General features: G+C 37.3%; 1 protein-coding gene across 5 annotated transcripts in view; it reads right to left on the bottom strand.

Moving 5' to 3' along the window:
- The window catches only part of VPS13D (vacuolar protein sorting 13 homolog D), a 241,678-nt gene that overhangs the window by 142,949 nt on the left and 81,057 nt on the right, over positions 1-17,672 (bottom strand). For all 5 annotated transcript variants that reach the window (XM_075605051.1, XM_075605047.1, XM_075605049.1 and 2 more), the window contains 12 exons: positions 16,371-16,521; positions 15,540-15,750; positions 14,155-14,402; positions 8,256-8,447; positions 7,646-7,772; positions 6,974-7,116; positions 6,367-6,497; positions 5,192-5,367; positions 4,750-4,873; positions 4,024-4,259; positions 2,982-3,090; positions 241-404 (listed from right to left, as the gene is read on the bottom strand). In XM_075605051.1, coding sequence (XP_075461166.1) covers positions 241-404; positions 2,982-3,090; positions 4,024-4,259; positions 4,750-4,873; positions 5,192-5,367; positions 6,367-6,497; positions 6,974-7,116; positions 7,646-7,772; positions 8,256-8,447; positions 14,155-14,402; positions 15,540-15,750; positions 16,371-16,521 — 2,012 coding nt within the window. The remainder of the gene's footprint in view (positions 1-240; positions 405-2,981; positions 3,091-4,023; positions 4,260-4,749; positions 4,874-5,191; positions 5,368-6,366; positions 6,498-6,973; positions 7,117-7,645; positions 7,773-8,255; positions 8,448-14,154; positions 14,403-15,539; positions 15,751-16,370; positions 16,522-17,672) is intronic.

Below are 17,672 nucleotides of genomic sequence, written 5' to 3'. Positions count from 1 at the left end.
CCCCCCAGTTCGAATTCAGTAACAAAATCTATATGGAAAAATAAAACAAAAGAGTGGGGGATTGCTGCTTTAAATATGATCACCATGGCATCTAGGAGACTGCATCCTATTTTGCCTCGTTAAGATATTATCCCTCAACTAGCCATATTGAATGTGATATGCCTTTTAAAATAGAGTTCGTCATTGTGTACAATTTCAGTTTAGATTCTATAGCATTTTTAATACAAAAAAACCCAGTACCGGTTATCTGTGACTGCTGCTAGACCTGCAATGTCTAATACCAAAGACGACTCAATGGATCGAGCGTTTGATGGTTTGTTAGGGTTATGTGGAGCACAAGATCCTTCGTGACACAACATTCCGCTGCCACTCATTCGCCAAAGCTGTGAACGTTTGCCTGGCTCCTATTTACAAAAAATAAAAAAAAGTGCAAGTCAAAAAGAGTATTTTACTTAAAACACTATAGTCACGATTATTTAAATAAGGTTTTCACAAATTTGTACTTATTGGTTAGAAAAGTGCAGGACCTAAACTATAGTCTATAATCTTTTATGGTTGTTTCAGTGGTTGAATGATCAGGGTTCGTAGATTAAACACTAAAAGCTCCCGTGTCTGGCCATGTATCTAAAATACTTAGAGAAAATAAAAAGATAAAAGGGTTAAAAAAAAAAATGAGCCAACATCTACAGTACGTACCCCTTTTTCTTTCCATCCTTTAATGACAAACAAAGCAGCAATAGTACATTTCCTCACCCCCACCCCCTTTGTTCCCGTCTTTCTTTCTTTGTCATTTTATATATAAAGCATGTGACAATGTATAATTCTACATTCTAACCTAAGTTGGCAATCGTTTGGTGCTCCTGTTATAAATCCGGAGTTTGTGTGCCTAACCTAATGACTGCTTCAGTCGGTGTAACTCAGCAGCTATTATGTATCCTTATATTATGAAGGTACCCGTATCCATTGTTACAGTTTACAGTTCATACGGCTGGGAACATTGGCAACAAATTATCACAAACAGTAAAGTGTTGCAAAAATCTTGCACTGCTTGGGAAGTGGGCTAAAACCTGCTATAGAAATCAAAAGATGATTTAAAACTCATTAAGAATGGCATTAAGAGTTGAATAAAAAAATTAAAATATAACAGGTCACTATTATATAATACTACTGAACTGATTCATTTAAAAATAAAATAAAAAGCACATAAGATTTCACGGTTTTCTTTATGTTAAATGTAAAACTGATCTGAACTGAATCAGTGTATAAAATAAAATCTTACTGTAATTCTTACCTCCCTTTTTGCTTTCTGTATTCTTCCTCAAAAAAACATTTCTATGTACATATAGCATATATAAATATAACCTATGAGCACATTCACATCTTAGACATAACCGTGTTTTTCCCCATAATTTCTCAGCATACAATGACCCACTGCAGCCAGGGACTCTATGGAATGACTCGGCACACAGTGTGTCACTTTTTGCTTCTTATCCATTTTAACATGGATCCCTATAAGCTTATGCCTGCCGTATTACACAGCTTAATACAAATATTAAAATCCAAGTACAAAAAGGAGTATTCATATTTTAATAGACCATATTAACACCTAAAGTATATTTAAAAAGATTCCTGACTCAAAACCAACATTTTAATCCAAGCAATATCCTATGTGTGTGTTTTCTTAAACAAATCAGTTCTATAGTATTAGATAACACTTACCAACACTTTTTAATAAATTCAACACAATGCCATTTTTAATGAGATTTAATATACTGATCATCCTTTGTTTTCTACAGCAGGCTTTAGACCACCTCATCAGCAGTACAAGATCTTCGTAACAATTTTGTTGATCGATCACGAGATAACTAATTGATTGGCAACGTAGGCAATTAGTTTTCAATAAAGGTAATCAAAGGCTGCATATATTCAATCAAAAAACAATTCTTTAAAAAAAGTGCTGCTTAGATTGCCTCTTTAAATTAAATAAGTAATCCTACTGTGGGCTGTTTTTTACCTACCCTTTTCTTTTAAAAGGGTGGGAGCCAGAGGGTTCCCCTGAACTAAAATGTCAGTTTTTAGCTCTGGTGACCCATCGGCACCCAAGATAATTACATGGGAAGTTACGGGGGTTTAAATCTCCCTCAGGATTAAAATAATGGCTGCCGGATCCCGGGCCAATAGGAAGCTGCCACATCGGTTGTGGCTTCCTATTGAATGTATATTTAATTCCCCCTTTAAAACTAGGAAGCAATACCAGTGACTTCACCAGTAAGTATCTTAGGAACTGGGCAGTAAAGATGGGTGAATCCACTAAAATCCGTTTCCCAGATTCTCGTATTTTCCCCTCAAAATCCGTTTCGTAGTGGAAAATCCGCAAGCGGATTTGGTCGGTTTTAATCCGCGCGGTTTCATCAATAACAGACATTGGATAGAACCCGTTGACGGATTTGTAGAATCTAATCCGTGGATTCAACAACTGGTTGGCAAATTCTTAAAAATCCGTAAACGGATTGCGGAATTCACGGAGTGTATTGGCAATAATAAAAAATCCGCAAAATGCGAACCGCCCTTTTCTGGATTGATCCACTGAAACCCGCAATCCAAAGGAACCGGCCAATCCGCTGCGGATCCAAATCCGCCGCAAAAATGTGCCCATTTCTACTGGGGAGGTCCCTCAAGCTGAAAATAATGTGGTTAAGTTCTGGAGGACTCTACGGTTGTAATGTTGTTTAAAAATGTAAATAATTGTAGGTTAGTTCGGGTGCATTGCTCCTTTAACAAAAAGATGGCACTACATTTTCATTTTCTTGATTTTGAGCTAACCTAAACCATTTTAAATATGCCATGGCATATCCTCCTGCTGACAGTGTCATGTGACCATTTTATGTTTACCCAATTGTGGTGTAAACCTCACTCAATGCATTATCCCCCATAGATTGATCAGCATCAGAGACTTGCACGATTACTGTATTCAAATGTACCTTTTTCGTTAGAATAACTCTCTGTGTCTTATACTGAACATCCAGAACCAGTTCTGCATACGTAATGTTCTTATTTTGAGCAACTGGCCTTACATTTCCTTCCTGAGATCTGTAAAGAAGTTATATTTGCATAACAATCACCTCAAATGACAAAATACTTTTTTGGTGTGTGGTAACATAACCGATTTAAGCAAATGTCATTTAAATCTATATGTGATATGCTGCATAAAAATTATTGATGTGTTTGCTTCCATATCATACTTAAAAATAATATTCTGGGCTATTTACTGATGCACAAAAGTTGTTCAAACATGGCACAATATGTATGACTTCTAGGATAACTAATTTTGTGGCTTGTGATAACCAAACATGACCAGTCTTGATAACCGTTTTTAGACATAAGCTGGGTAAGCAAGATAAATCTCATCTTCACAACACGTCCTTCATTCAGGAACTGCGTCTTCCTGCTGAGGAACTTCTAATTGTGCCAATAAAAGTTACAGGTCTAATGCAGAAATCTGTCAGAATAGAATGGATTCGCTCATTAGATGTTCCCTAAAACACCCATGTTTCACCCCAGTTAATGGGAAAGTTCAATATGGGAGAGCGCTTGGTGCCAGATAGTTCTATTAATCTGCAATGCTGCTTACACGTTTAAGCCGTGCTTATAGTAGCAGCGACGGAGCACAGCGGCAAAACATATACATGAAGTCAGTCGCAGATGGCCAAAGTGGGCGCGACCGCAACTGCGCTGCACAGTGACAGAGCGACCAAAAGCGCTGTAGTAAAGGGATTTCGTGATTTACAGCAACAGCCGCACCACGTGACTGGCAGCAAGCCAATCACAGAGCTTCTGCCTTCCCCCTTGCCGCCAACGAAATGGCAAATCGAAAATCAACGTGACGTCAGCAGTCACGAGCACGTCGCTTCTACTATAAGCACGGCCCTTAGTTTAAAAAAAAAAGTAGATGAATGTGGAGAAGTCAAGCCTTTTAAGAAGCATGTTCTGCTAATCATTTACAGATTTCACAAATCAAATTACCCGGAGAAAGTATAGGTGGCAGCAATGTAAATGAAATTTTCATAGTAAAGCTGCTTGCTATTCTGGAAGTCATTCATATTGCAATTTATTTCTGAGGAGCCAGCCCCTTTTACAGTAACTGTAATATAGGATGGTAGAGTAGGTTCATCCCATGCATAATCCAAGGATGTCATTGCTTTCACTTCTGTTCGGAGTCGTGGCTCTGCTACTCCATGCTGCATAAAGATGACAGGGACCTTCAAGAACAAAAGAAGATTCTTGTTTAGAATGAGTATTTTATTATTTGTTCCTATAACACTCTAGATATGAAAGACCATTTTTAGCAGGTGTAAGACAACAAGAAAAAAAAATTCCCCACTTTATATATATATTATAAAAAGAGAACCGCTAATTGAAATAGAAAACAAAATGTTGTTTACCAAAATATACTTTTCATTGATGTGTTGACTCCAAATACCTTTGCCCGTTTATGCTCCAGTTTAGTAATTAAAAAAAAAATCCAATACATTCAAAATCAGTATAAAAATAATAAAGTTAGCTGCAGCGTTCCAAAAAATAAACAGGTAATCAATTGAGCCAATCAAAATTAAATTAGGTACTGGAGTGTGAAGACCTCAATAACATCCATATTATTAAAATGATCAATCCAGGCACACAAATATACGCAAAGGCTTCTCATCTTTGTTTATTGTACAATAAAATATTCATTTCAAAAGCAGGTTATACCTTTGAAATGTTGTCCAGGCGAAAAGGAGGAGGCAGCTGATCAGTGTTACTGAACGAGACGCGGTAAGTGGCACCTCGTAATGTAATTTCCACCCGCAAAAAGAAGCAGTTTCCAAGGGTATCTCTGAGGGAAATAAAAATAAAAAAAGTTATGAAACATGATTATTATTATTATTTACTAAACTGAAAGAAAGAATATAGTAATCGTGCCAATTTCCTGCTACTAACCTTAACATTTAAATTCCGGAACGACACTAAATTAGAAATATGAGAGGGGAAAAAACACCTACATATGGTACCCCAGAAAATATACAGGAGTATGTGTTCTTCAGGGCAGGGACTTGTTAAAATAAACGAATAATAACTTTAAAAAAAAAAGTCCTTTTTAGTAAATGCAATAGGTCATGAGTAATTTCAATATAACGTTATTGTTTGCGTTTACCTCATGTTAATGTGAAAGGAGTTATTCTTGTTGACTTCAAAGCCGCCAGACCAAATACAATTAGGAACATCCATTAATCGCACACAAAGCAATTGATCGTAATCATTTCTTGGCCAATGAAATACCACACTCGAGCCAGGGAGCGTTGAAATGTAACCTTCAGGGTTTTTGGTGCCCTAAGAAGGAAACAAAAGACCCAAAGTTAATTTACAAACACAAATATACCCCGCTCTACTTAAGTGGATAAAGGAGAGGGTGCTACCTCTGAATTGGGCTTCTTTGGAAGCTTGTAAACATATAGAGAACAGAGAAAAAAGATAATCCTTTGAACAAGATGTACACCTGAGGTGTGCACCTCATTCAAAGGATTGCCTTTTCTCTCTGTTCTCTATATATTTACTAACATGGATAATCTATGTATTTATCCATATGGAAAATTATTACATTTATGGACATATTGCTTCCTCCAAGGGATATTCAATATTAAAATAAATACAATGCACTTGTATTAAAAGCAAGGGCCCCTAAAATAAAGTACAATTCTAACACAATGGAATAAAATGTATTCCTGTATTTCTCTCCTCTTGGTTTACAATGTAAAGGAGTCATTTACAGCATAAAATATCATTTAAAAACAACTACACAAAATGTCTTTGTTGTCTGGCCCTGGTCATTCACTTAATGTTCTTCTCCCTTTTAAGACTTTACACTCCTCCCTACAGCTCAGCTTTGATTTACTGCTAGGTTCCTGCACTCTGCTCACAACTGACTCCTTGCCACCCCTCTAACCTCTACTGTTTTAACCTTCTTACCATTTACCCCCTATTGTTCCCTTCAAGTGGAAGTCATTTATACTCAAGCAACCTCTTTCCCCACCATACAGTCAAATCTGAAGTGCAGCTTCTGAATGAAGCATTTCAATAACCTGAACTCATGACTTCTCCTCACAGCCACAAAGGCACTTGCCAATATTCTTGGCCATGCACGTCTACTGTATGTTAAGTCTCCCAACATAAGTACCACTTAGATTGTACAATCTCCCTTTCTTGTGTGCTTTTTGCACTGGTATTATAATTCCCTGCATTCTATTGTCAAATTTGTAACTTGCTGCACACTTTGTTGGTGCCAAGTAAAAATATATAGATACATACAGTTTGCTTTATATATGCATTTACCTGTCCTCTTGCAAACTCCCTTTGAGCAAAGACAAGCTTGTATGTTGATTTATTGATTATCAGGTATCGGGGAGCAAAAGTGACCATGCACGTATCTATGTATCGCCCTCTGCCTTTTTTAACATCAATACCTAAAAAAAGACAAATGCATTAGGAGAAATAAAATTATTACATAATGCATATTCAATTTGATACAAAACACAAATAAAAGCCTATGTTTACCATCATCAGAGAATACATGATTTTCTATCTGAATTGGGTTTATAGGTACAGACCCGCTATGTGTAAAAGTTGAAAGTTTAAAAACTTGGATTCTCTTATACTGTATTTATATTACACTTGGATCTGCTATTTCATGTTACATCTAACCCTTTTGTATATTTTTGGGATAGTGCAGTTTGAATAAGGCCTTAGAGTTCATCCCCTTTGGGACAAAAACATGGAGGAATATTATATCTGCATTTTAAGAAAATAGTTAAATTAATAGACCAAATGATAATGTCAATAGTTATCTCAAGGTTCACCGGGCAGATTTGTCTTCATTTGAATAAAAAGGACTTCCTATGTTGACTTTCCGAAGAATACAATTAGGATTAGGGTTTCCTACCAATGTTATAAATCAATCCTGGACGGTTTCCTTGCTGGATCACCTTCAGAGCTCGAACTCCACTGCCTCCATCCAGAGAAAATGCCTGACACCATCCTGGAATTCCTTCGGGGTGAATTCCTTTTCCGATTCGCATTGTACAACTGTAATTTGAAGAGAGAAAAAGACAACAACAACAACATGCAAAAACAGAGTTTGCCCTATTCAATTACAAAAGAATAGACATTTCCATCACACCCTGCACTCCTTTGATTTTGATTGCAAGGCACTGTAGAAGACACATTACATGATAAAGACAGGAGACATTGGTGGTTAATTGAATAAAATAGTTCAGCAGTAAGCAGCTGTTTGTAAAGTTGTGCTGAATTTGCAGTGCAGTTACAATATTGCTTTATACTCACACCAACGGCACATGCCAGAAAAAAAAATGAAAACACGTTTAAGAAATAATATATTACTATTATGATTGTTAGTAACGTGCAGGAAGTTCTTTACTTAGAATAGAATCCTGAAAAAAAAAATAGAAAAGAAAAACTATAGTCAAAAAAAAAAAAAGGGCAACATTTTTCTTAATCAATTTCTGTTGCATGTCAAGCAAATTCATGAAATCCGTTGATAATACACTAACAAAACAGTAACTAAACTGCTCCTTGACTTGGGTAACTTCCTTACAGGTTTGGTAGCTCTTTGTCAGCATAACAGAACAACAGGGGACTGAGGCTCCTAGCAAGTTCATGTTCTTCAAATTGTCCGGCAGCATCCATTTTTGCATTGTCCTGTCTGAAGATCAGCGGCAAACCTTCACACACAAAAGAAAACATTACTGTCATTAGTTACTATTAGGAGATGCGAACATGTAACAAAGACCAATTATTCAGTGGAACAAGCCTTTTCTAAGAAAATGTGTGACAAATGTGCAGCCGTTTCCTTCACCTAGAAAATTATACTTTCAAGATCAATATACTTTCTATAAATATACAGCCATCTCTCATGAGCAAACCTTTCGGTAACATGTTTATTTCTCATTAATCATTTATAAAAATGTTTTACCAGGCAGTCAAATTTCTCATTAATTGTGTCTATAAGCAATTTTAAAAACTATATTGAAATTAGAGATTGTTAGGAAGATTTATAGGGCTAAAATAATAAAAACAGACCAAATAAACATTCATCAAAAGCAGAAACCATAAGTGAAGCAAAATTGGTGATGGAACTGTGCACTGTTACCTCATTCAGGGCGCATTATATTGAAAGTTAACCAAAACATTAAGATGTTACCAACCTGTTTTATTAATCAACCAATAGGGCGCAGAAATTAAAATTTTTAAGGAACCTTCGACGCGGCACACGATCCGTATGGTTAGATTCAACTGCCTCTTGTTTGCATCATATAATCGCATTCGGACCATGTAGTTTTGTGTACCCGGTGGTATTAGTAGTTCTTTGCAGTGTTGAAAATTTTCCACAGAAATCCCTGTTAACACATGTTCAGTGAGCAAATAGTTAAAAGATAAATCTGTTAAAAACAAAATTAGAAACATAGAGTACAACAACAAACAAGTCATGCAGACATTAAAACAGTTTCTGTTGGATTCAATTTAACTAATTACTCCTGTTAGTCTGTTAAAAAAAAAAAGAAATGATGATGAGGCTTAAGTAAAGACAAGTCTCCACTTAAGGGGGCACCGCAATACTTTACAGTCCGTTTAAGAACAAACTAAAATTATATAGAAGTATTTTGTTAGACAGGAAAAGCCAGAAATAAGCCTTACACCTTGCCCGAAACAGTGGTAAAGTCGATATACACCTGAGCTCTGGCGGTAGGGAGTTCCAGACCTCTGAATCTACACACGAGAAGGATGTACAGTAGATGAATGCATGTATGTTTAATTTTTCTGTACTTCACACTGCACAATTTTGGGGTTTATATAATAATTTTAAACTTAAAAACCCTGCAAAGTATTGTAGGTCAGGTTGTTTTAAGTCCCTTTGAGACTAAACTGTTGATTATCCCTTCTACTTACAGGGCGTGAAATATTTTTCATAGATATGCCATAATCTTCCGCACTTGTTGATTTAGTGCTGGATGAAGGCCTCCCCAATGAACTTCCACGTATTAAGGTTGCAAGCCTCTTCTCGACGTTGCTCCAACGAATTTCCTGATTTCATCCTCCCATCTTACTTTTTATCATCGTCTTGGTCTATAAATCTCTTGGAATCCAGTTGAGTACCATCTTTGTCCAACGACGATAATGTTTTTCTTGCGATATGTCCACCCCACTGACATTTTAATTTCTTTACTCATGTGATGTCACATACTTATGTTTGGTTCCAAAACCATTCATTCTTTTTCCTGTCTTCGGGTAATACCCATCATACATCTCTCTATATTTCTTCGCATTGCCTGAAGTTTCTGAATTATCTTCGCATTTAGGGTCCAAGTTTCACATCCATAAGGGCGCACGGGCAGAATACAACGGTTGAAAACTTTCTTCTTGAGGTACAGTGGAAGGTTCCCTTCAAAAAATGGTGTTTCTTCCAAATGAACTCCATCCCAACTGCATTCTCCTATTAATTTTATTCAAAAAAGGTTCCCACCCAATGTACTTTTCCGGCCAAAGTAGACAGTCTTTGACTTCTTCTAATTCTATTCCATTTATTTAAATCTTCGCAGACCTGACATTTGTTGAACATCACTTTGATCTTGTTGATATTCATACAGAAGCCCACAGTCTTATTTGCTTTGGCGAGTTCTTCAATTTGTTGCTGGAGGTCTTCTGGACAAAATAATGTCATCTGCAAATCATAGGTGACTAAAATATTCACTATTTATTTTGATTCCTCTTTCTTCCCAATCTTATGTCTTGAAAAATTCATCAAGTGTTGCAGTGAAAAGCTTTGGTGACATGGTGTTTCCCTGCCGCAATCAATCACTTGCTCATCCTCATCAGGCTTGAATCAACATGTAATCTAATGGTTGATGTGGCAAAAATATTCTTTATAATATCAATGTATTCTTCAACATTTTGTTTTCTTAGTACATCTACGACCGTTGCGGTATAGACAAATCAGATGCTTTTTCGTAATCTACAAATCCTAAACCGAGTGGTAGAAAATATTAATTACTTCGGGAAATAACTTCTTGTATGACTTGGATGTGATCCATTGCGTTGTATCCACTGCCAAACCCTGCTTGTTCTCTAGGCTGGGCAAAATCCAGGGAGTGTTGCATCAGATTAATGAATATCTTCATAAAAATCTTGGAAATGATTGGAAGTTGACTGATTGGTCTGTTGTTCTTGAGGTCTTCTTTTTCTCCGTCCTTGTGGATGAGGATAAATATGGCATTACTCCATTGCTCTGGAATTTTCTTGTTCAAGCAGTTCTTACCTAGCTTCTTTCACGATTTCAGTTGTAATCCCATCTTCCTATTCTTCATGGATTTTATTGCTTTTGACACTTCTTCGGGAATGACGTATGGTACATCATTGGTGGTTTCTTCTCGCTTGTCCTCTGCTAGATTATGCCCTGCATTATCTATGTTAGCATATAATTTCACGTAGCAGTCCTCAACTCCCTTTATGATAAGTGCACGGTCCTTCATTGGTGATCCATCGTTTTGTTTGAGTCAATGAGTTACTTCTTTCCAACCATCGTTGCGTTGTCTTCTTTAAGCTTTTGTTATCTTCAAGTCTTCCTCACCATACCAGAATTACGGAATGACAGTTTCCTAAATCTTTAGTTATACGGTTGAAGATGGTCTTGCACACCTCTGAATATTCCATTTTTATTTGTGCATCTTGGGATAGCTTCATTTCTTGTCCGATTTCATGTCTTAGGCTGAGCTCACTCTACCTACTACCCGGTTGCGTGCCTCTGTCTGCTGGGCGATGTGTGAACATCCCCTGCAGACTGAATGAACCGACACTAGGCAAGACAGTGGAAGACGTCATCCTCTTTTAAGAAAAAAAAAAAAAAAAAAAAAAAAAGAAGGTGGAGCTTTCATTTATTGGCTGGCGAAGTACACGTGATGCTGCTGCTGCTGCACGAAATCCCAAATTCAGTTGTCTCCCTGAGTTGCAGCAGCGTCAACGCTGTACTCGCCGCTGGAAGTAGTTTCAAGTCTGAAAACTCCCACTGCGATACATGCAAGAGTGACGAACGTGCGCACTCACGTCGTGTAGCTAGCAGAGTGAACGGGGCCTACATTTCTTGTCCAACTCTCCACAAAATCCAGAAGAAGCAGGCTCACCCAAAAAAGAAGAGAATATATAGTGCACACTGTTACAGAACAAGAACAAAATGAAGTTGGAGAAAACATTGAGAGAGTAAGGAGCCCCGGAGGGGACTCATAGACCCCAACCTAACGAACGTATACCAGGAATAAATGGCAAGATGGACTCTAAACAAAAAGAAGACAAAGAAAAAAAGCAGATATAGCTATCTCCAGGTGAAGGGACTTCTGGTTCAAAAGATTTTTTACCAAGTCTTCCAATTTGTGGGAGACAGAACAGGTTTCTCCCACCAAGACTACGCTTATAGTGCCGGCGACAGCGACGGTCAGGCGACGATCGCTGGAAAATCAAACAGAGATGACCAATCCGTCGCGTCGCGCTTACTATAAGCGCACGCGACGGCGACAATGCATTTGTTTTCCTGCGACGTTGCGTCGCTGTCGCCGGCACTATAAGTGCAGCCTTAGGAAGAAACAAACAAAGACAAGTATAAAAAGAACAAGAACTAGAGGAAAACAAGGTAGAAGAGAAATTAAAAGACTAAAAATATTATTTATTTGTACAATCTGAGTAAGGCGAAATTAAGCGGAGCTCAGAATAAGGTCATTATGAAGGGATTCATTTTTGCCCCAACTTCAGGGTTTTCTACCAAATGATCACTAATGATTTTGAAAATTTGGTAGAGAAAAAGTCAAGCTTTACACATAATCTGACTAAGACAGAAAGAGGTGCCCTAAAATAAATTATAGACTGCAGGACTACAGCCGGACAAGCATCCAGAGCCCTGGAACTGCATACAGTGATTTTGGCGCAGCGTCCCCCTCCTTATTGCTTATTATACATGTACAGAGTGTGAGTACCTGAAGTACATGCTATTCTACTAAAGCGTGTTTTTATTTGAATTGCACTACGTCTCCTTCTTTCTGATTTTGTGGGAACATCCAGACTCATCTATGAAGAAACGTTTATGCCACAGTTGGAGAAGGCTGTTTATTTATCTATACATTGTAAGTGGGCTGACATGAGCCAAGATTTAATCAAGATACCCCATATACTTATCTGAAACGGTGTGCACTATATATTCTCTTCTTTTTTGGGTGATCCTGCTCCTTCTGGATTTTGTTGGAGAGTTGTTTGAAACAAGTCCTCCCCAGAGGTTTTTGAGCATCATTTACCTAAACATTTATTAGTTCACTGATATATCACTTTGATCCACTAATACTTTATATGTTGTGTGAAAGCGCCGTCTAATATCACTGTGTGATACCAGTGTCAGTTACCAATTTCTCGGCAGTGGTGAAGTCTCGCAAGATCCATGTAACGCGGAAGTGTGCGGCTGCACACCAAGAGTGAGTGTCCGAAGGACGTGTGCATTGTGAGCTCCATATTGCTACACCAGGAGTGGGACCGACTACACAAAGGGTAACCTACGCGAAAGACGAACCCCATGTGCGGCTGCACATTGGGAGCAAGCATCCGGAGGATGTGTCTATTGGAAGCTTTGCATCGTTACATCAGGAGCGGGACTGACTACACAGCGGGTAACCGATACAAAAGGAGGACCCCGGTGAGAACTTTCTAATTATAATACGGGACTGGTTTTTGGTATAATACAATTAAGGACACAGTTCCGACGTGAGAGGTTAACCGATACCAGAACCCCTGTAAAACCGTACGGAACTTCATACCACAACTAATGATATAGTTTCAACATCTCAATGTGTATTTTATAATTGACATCTCACGGGGGTCATCAATCTATACTAATTTAACCTAACTGGTTAAATAGATCTAAGCAAGAGTATACCTTGTTAGAATCCAGTCCAAATCTTGGCAGTGTTCCTGATCTATGTGATTGGATAAAAGTTCTAATATCCTCCACTGATTGTAAGTGCATCACTTAACACTCACCATTTGTATTCATAGACATACTACTATATGTTTTTTTCACCCTCTTTCCCCTTCTTTTCTCTTGTGCGCCTTGGTCATTCTACACAATATTATATATATATATATACACACACACACACACACACACACACACACACACACACACACACACACACACACACACACACACACACACACACACAATTTATGTAGAAGGCACTGCAATCATAATTAGAATGTTACAAGAGTGACAGGAGACTTATCTTTTATAAAGCTCCTTAAATAAATTACCCTCAGAAATTCAAACGTGTTATCACATATAGAAAAGATTTAATCAACCAAAAATTATTTTGGGAATGAAACACCAGTAGCTACAATAACTTCAAAGGGGGATCCCTTGACAGATGTCCTTTCCCCCCCTTCAAAAGACGATGGTAATTCTTCAAATAGTTCCCCACTGATGGGAAACCGTTGAAGGGAGACTCTCCCATCAGTGTGAAGTAATAAAAAGAATGTAGCTTTGTATAGATGTTAAACATTGAATTACCAGTCATCTCACCTGGCATGCGAATTCTTAGGATATTAAAAGTTAAAGATGACATGAAGACATGCGTTTCCCCTCAGAACAAACACATTATTTGCCTTTTTTTTTTAAATATATTTGGTAAATTAATGTAAAAAGAAAAAAACATTTTGAATATGGAAGCACTGGGTTCTTTTTAACTGGTTTTAATAGACAATTCGCTTTAGAAGATATTTCAAGACTTGCACTGCAAATCATTCCCCATTGCAATACCTGTTACAGTATATATTTTTCTTTTAAGACTACAATGGGCATCCTGCAGACATTGAACAGTTTATTCAATGGAGGGAAAGTCATTTATTTATTTACACAATTAGAGTCTCTTTTTACACCAATGAGAATTATCCTGTCTTACAATATCACATTTGACTCTTTCCTTTCTTGGTTTTACAGATAGCATATTTAGCAGATAACAAAATCCTATGCTTCTAAGGAATTCTAAATTACACCTGATGCTCAAAAAAAATCCTTACCTAGCTCGAAGTTCTGAGAAGTATCAGCTGTGTGCAAAGCTGTCTCTTTGCCAGATTTTAAGGTTCCTCTAATTGGCATGCCTTTGACACAAAAGTTAAGTTCACAGGGCAGCAGGTTACAGATCACCATAGTTGGCAGTAGATAAATAGTATGCCCGGGCAGTCTGAATATTTGTTTAGCACTGTTGGAAAAAATGCTTGATGGCATATAATCTGGATAGCTTTCTTTCTTTAACGCTACACAGAACCTAGAAAGAAAAGTCGCAATTAACACAAGACCTATTTTTTATTACCAGTAAAAACAGAGATAGAGAGAGAAATCTGTAATTTTGTAAAGTAACAAAATCAGCACTGCTTCATATTTATTTGAAGCGATTCATATTCCAAACCATGTGGTTTTGTTGCGATTCACTTCTGACTCCAAGGAAAATCCTGGTGTTTTATTCTTTTCAGGAGAAGCAATAAGGTTACCTGATCAGCCTCACTCCAGCAAGGCAATAGAAAGTCGCACAACACTGGGACATAACGTTGCAGCTTTTTTATTGCTCATACAGGGTGGAGATATCCTTCTTCATATTGGGATATACCTATTACTAGTAGTTTGGGAACTAGAGTTTACCGGATCCCAAAATAGTGGGATTGAGCCCAATGGAACAACTGGCTTAGAAAAAAATGAAGCCATGGGTTTCACTATACAGGCAACAGTTAAACAGGGACTAACTACACTTAACAAAATCATCAATTGCAGGCTTGATCAAACTAGGACAGCAGTCTTGAATTTGACAAAACGGATGAGGTCCTTGAGGAAGTCAAAGAAATCAATACAGATTGATGAAGTGTTAAATAAGAGCAACTGCTTTGCTAAACTTGGGGATAGTAAGCAGAGATCTAAAGAAACCTGTTTGTGTACTTTTCTTTTAAACATTACGTAGGTCTGATATGTTACTGTTCTAGAATCCCAAAAAGGTCTTGCAAATCATGGATTCTTGTAAAATTAAAATGCTCAGCCAGAACATAATAAAAAAAGTCTGTCTGCACCCCCTTAACATCTCTAATGCCGTTATTATAAAAGCACTCATAGTGTTGCTCAGTGACATGCTGAGTCTGTGACATGCTGAGTCTGTGCCATTTTGTCAGCCCCATTCTCCATTGTAATGATAAATATTAAAGAATGGATCCGTAATTTTACCTAACAGTGTCGCAACAAGGACCCGTTCCTTTTACACTGCATCAAGTATGAACTAATTGAGCTGCTGTGTTTTACTCACCCCAACCTAGACAATGCCAAACGCTTAATATAAAAAAAATTACACCTTCACCCATCATAGCATATTAATAAATACATTTCAAACATATTTTTGTCAATCATTTATTAAAGTGTTTACCTAAAATATCGGTTGTTTTCTGCATCCACAGAATAGCACTCCCGTTTACTGCTAGAAACGTCTCCTGCCTTGACAACATTGGTCCAATGAATTGGCGTTTTACAATAAAATACTCCCATTCCCCTTGGCCGGGCTTGCAATCTCCAAGATGTAAGATGCAAAGGAACAGCAAAGGAATCTCCTGGCATTACTGCAGGAAGGATTACTGGCTCTGTGAAATCAATCACAAAGGAAGGAAGTCGTACATTATTGCATCACGCACACAGTATATGCCAATGCAACATGAGTATAGTAATTAGATATATGTTCTTATTTAAATGTATATTTTTAGGATGGGGTTAAGCAAATTATAAAATGGTAGCGCCACTACATTCACTAAAATGTGATCCACAAACGTGCTTTAAAAAAGCCATGTTCTGGATTAAGCACTATACATACAGTAAATATCTCAAGCATAGAGTTTTAACAATATCTGAAAAATACGACTAAAATATTCTCTGGGTGGTTTTGTGAGGGCGATTATATGGACAATCAACCAACTTTCGATTTACCATTGTAAAATAGGCTTATAACATCTAACAATCCTTAATCCTCTCTCTTCGTTAGTGATTTGTAACTGCTGTTCCTTCACTGCAGAACACTGCAGCAACCATGTGGTTAAAATAAAGCAAGAGAGAACAGGCAGGTTGTTTCTTTGTAGCTAATGTCTATTGGTCCTATCTTGGCTCCTGACAAATCTTGAGTAAGGCTATAATAAATACAGGACAAAACTACACACACGTCAGTGCTATATAAACATTAAGGCACATTGAAAATAAATGTAATACATACTGTCTGGTGCTGAAGGGCTGTCAAGTCTAAGTTCCATTGGAATTTCTAACTTGTTCTTTATTATTAACGAAGAACGGACTGTTATGACTTTCCGTGCGCTACCCTCCATTGTGACAGCAAACACTACACGCACAGGCGGCAACGCGGAAAACTAGAGTGAATGCAACAAAAAAGGATGAAGAATTTATTTTTTTATGAGTTTCCCAATTCAACCCTTTCATTGTGTTTCAGACCTTAATTCCAGCAAAAGGGTCACCCATAACTATATCCATACCACAAATGGGCTCACAAAATCAGTGGCATTATAAACAAATCATATTTCAATGCTGCTGTTCATTGCAATTGTTTCACCAATTGTGTAGCTGTCATAATTCAGTTTTGGCTACTTGACTTGCAACAATGACCACTGTGATACCAAAAACAAGGGCACTCCTTGTACACGGAACAATTTACCAGTCTCTCAAATCCACCTCCAGGCTAAGTTCTTTCAAGACTTTGGCCGTTTCCTACTATAAACATGTTTGAAAATTACATTACAGGTTCCGGTTACAAAGTATTTTTTCCTGGTAAAATATTTTCTAAATAAACATCAATGGACACAAACTGTACACAACCAGCCATGGCAATTAGCTTTCCCTGACTTTGCAAAGAAAGGGTAAGGAGTACGAACATTGGGGAATTTCAGTCAGCAAGTTAAATTAATTTGATCCTAATACATTAATCTAAGCTTTGGTATTTTGAGTGCACAATACACTGCGTATGTCACTATTACACTACTTATTAATTTAAGAGCTTGTCACACTAATGTAATATATTAAGCTCTGTACATTAATCATTATTAAAAGAAAACATTCTGATTTGAATTTGTTTATTATGTTCTTATGGGGTTTAAACCCACTAAAAAGCACAAACAACTCAAATCTGTAGGCTGCAATTCAAAAACACCTCTGCTCAAACTACAGCTCCACAATGACCAAGGTCAAAGCAGTAGGATTCTCTTCTCACTCACCTACCCACAGGAGAAAGGGTTAAGTAGGGAAAGCACAAATTAAAGGAAATGTAATTTGATTGTAGAAAGGGATAGGATAATGAATCAGAAAATGGATGGACGACGATGCAAATAAGGATTGTAGATGTAGGAGAGAGAATCAATTACTATTTAGAGAGAACAAATGTGTGGAAATGGTGGTTGGAGGAAAACACATTAGCACAAAAATGAGAACACAGGAGAAAAGGTTTATAGAGAAGGAGAGAGTTGAACAAATCAGTAAGTCTAACAAAAAAAAGTAATACATGGGATTT

The sequence above is a fragment of the Ascaphus truei genome, chromosome 6, assembly GCF_040206685.1.
Source record: "Ascaphus truei isolate aAscTru1 chromosome 6, aAscTru1.hap1, whole genome shotgun sequence".
In the NCBI taxonomy this organism is placed as follows: Eukaryota; Metazoa; Chordata; class Amphibia; order Anura; family Ascaphidae; genus Ascaphus; species Ascaphus truei.
Note: the sequence above shows the minus strand (reverse complement) of the source record. Positions and strands in the feature narration are given on the sequence as shown.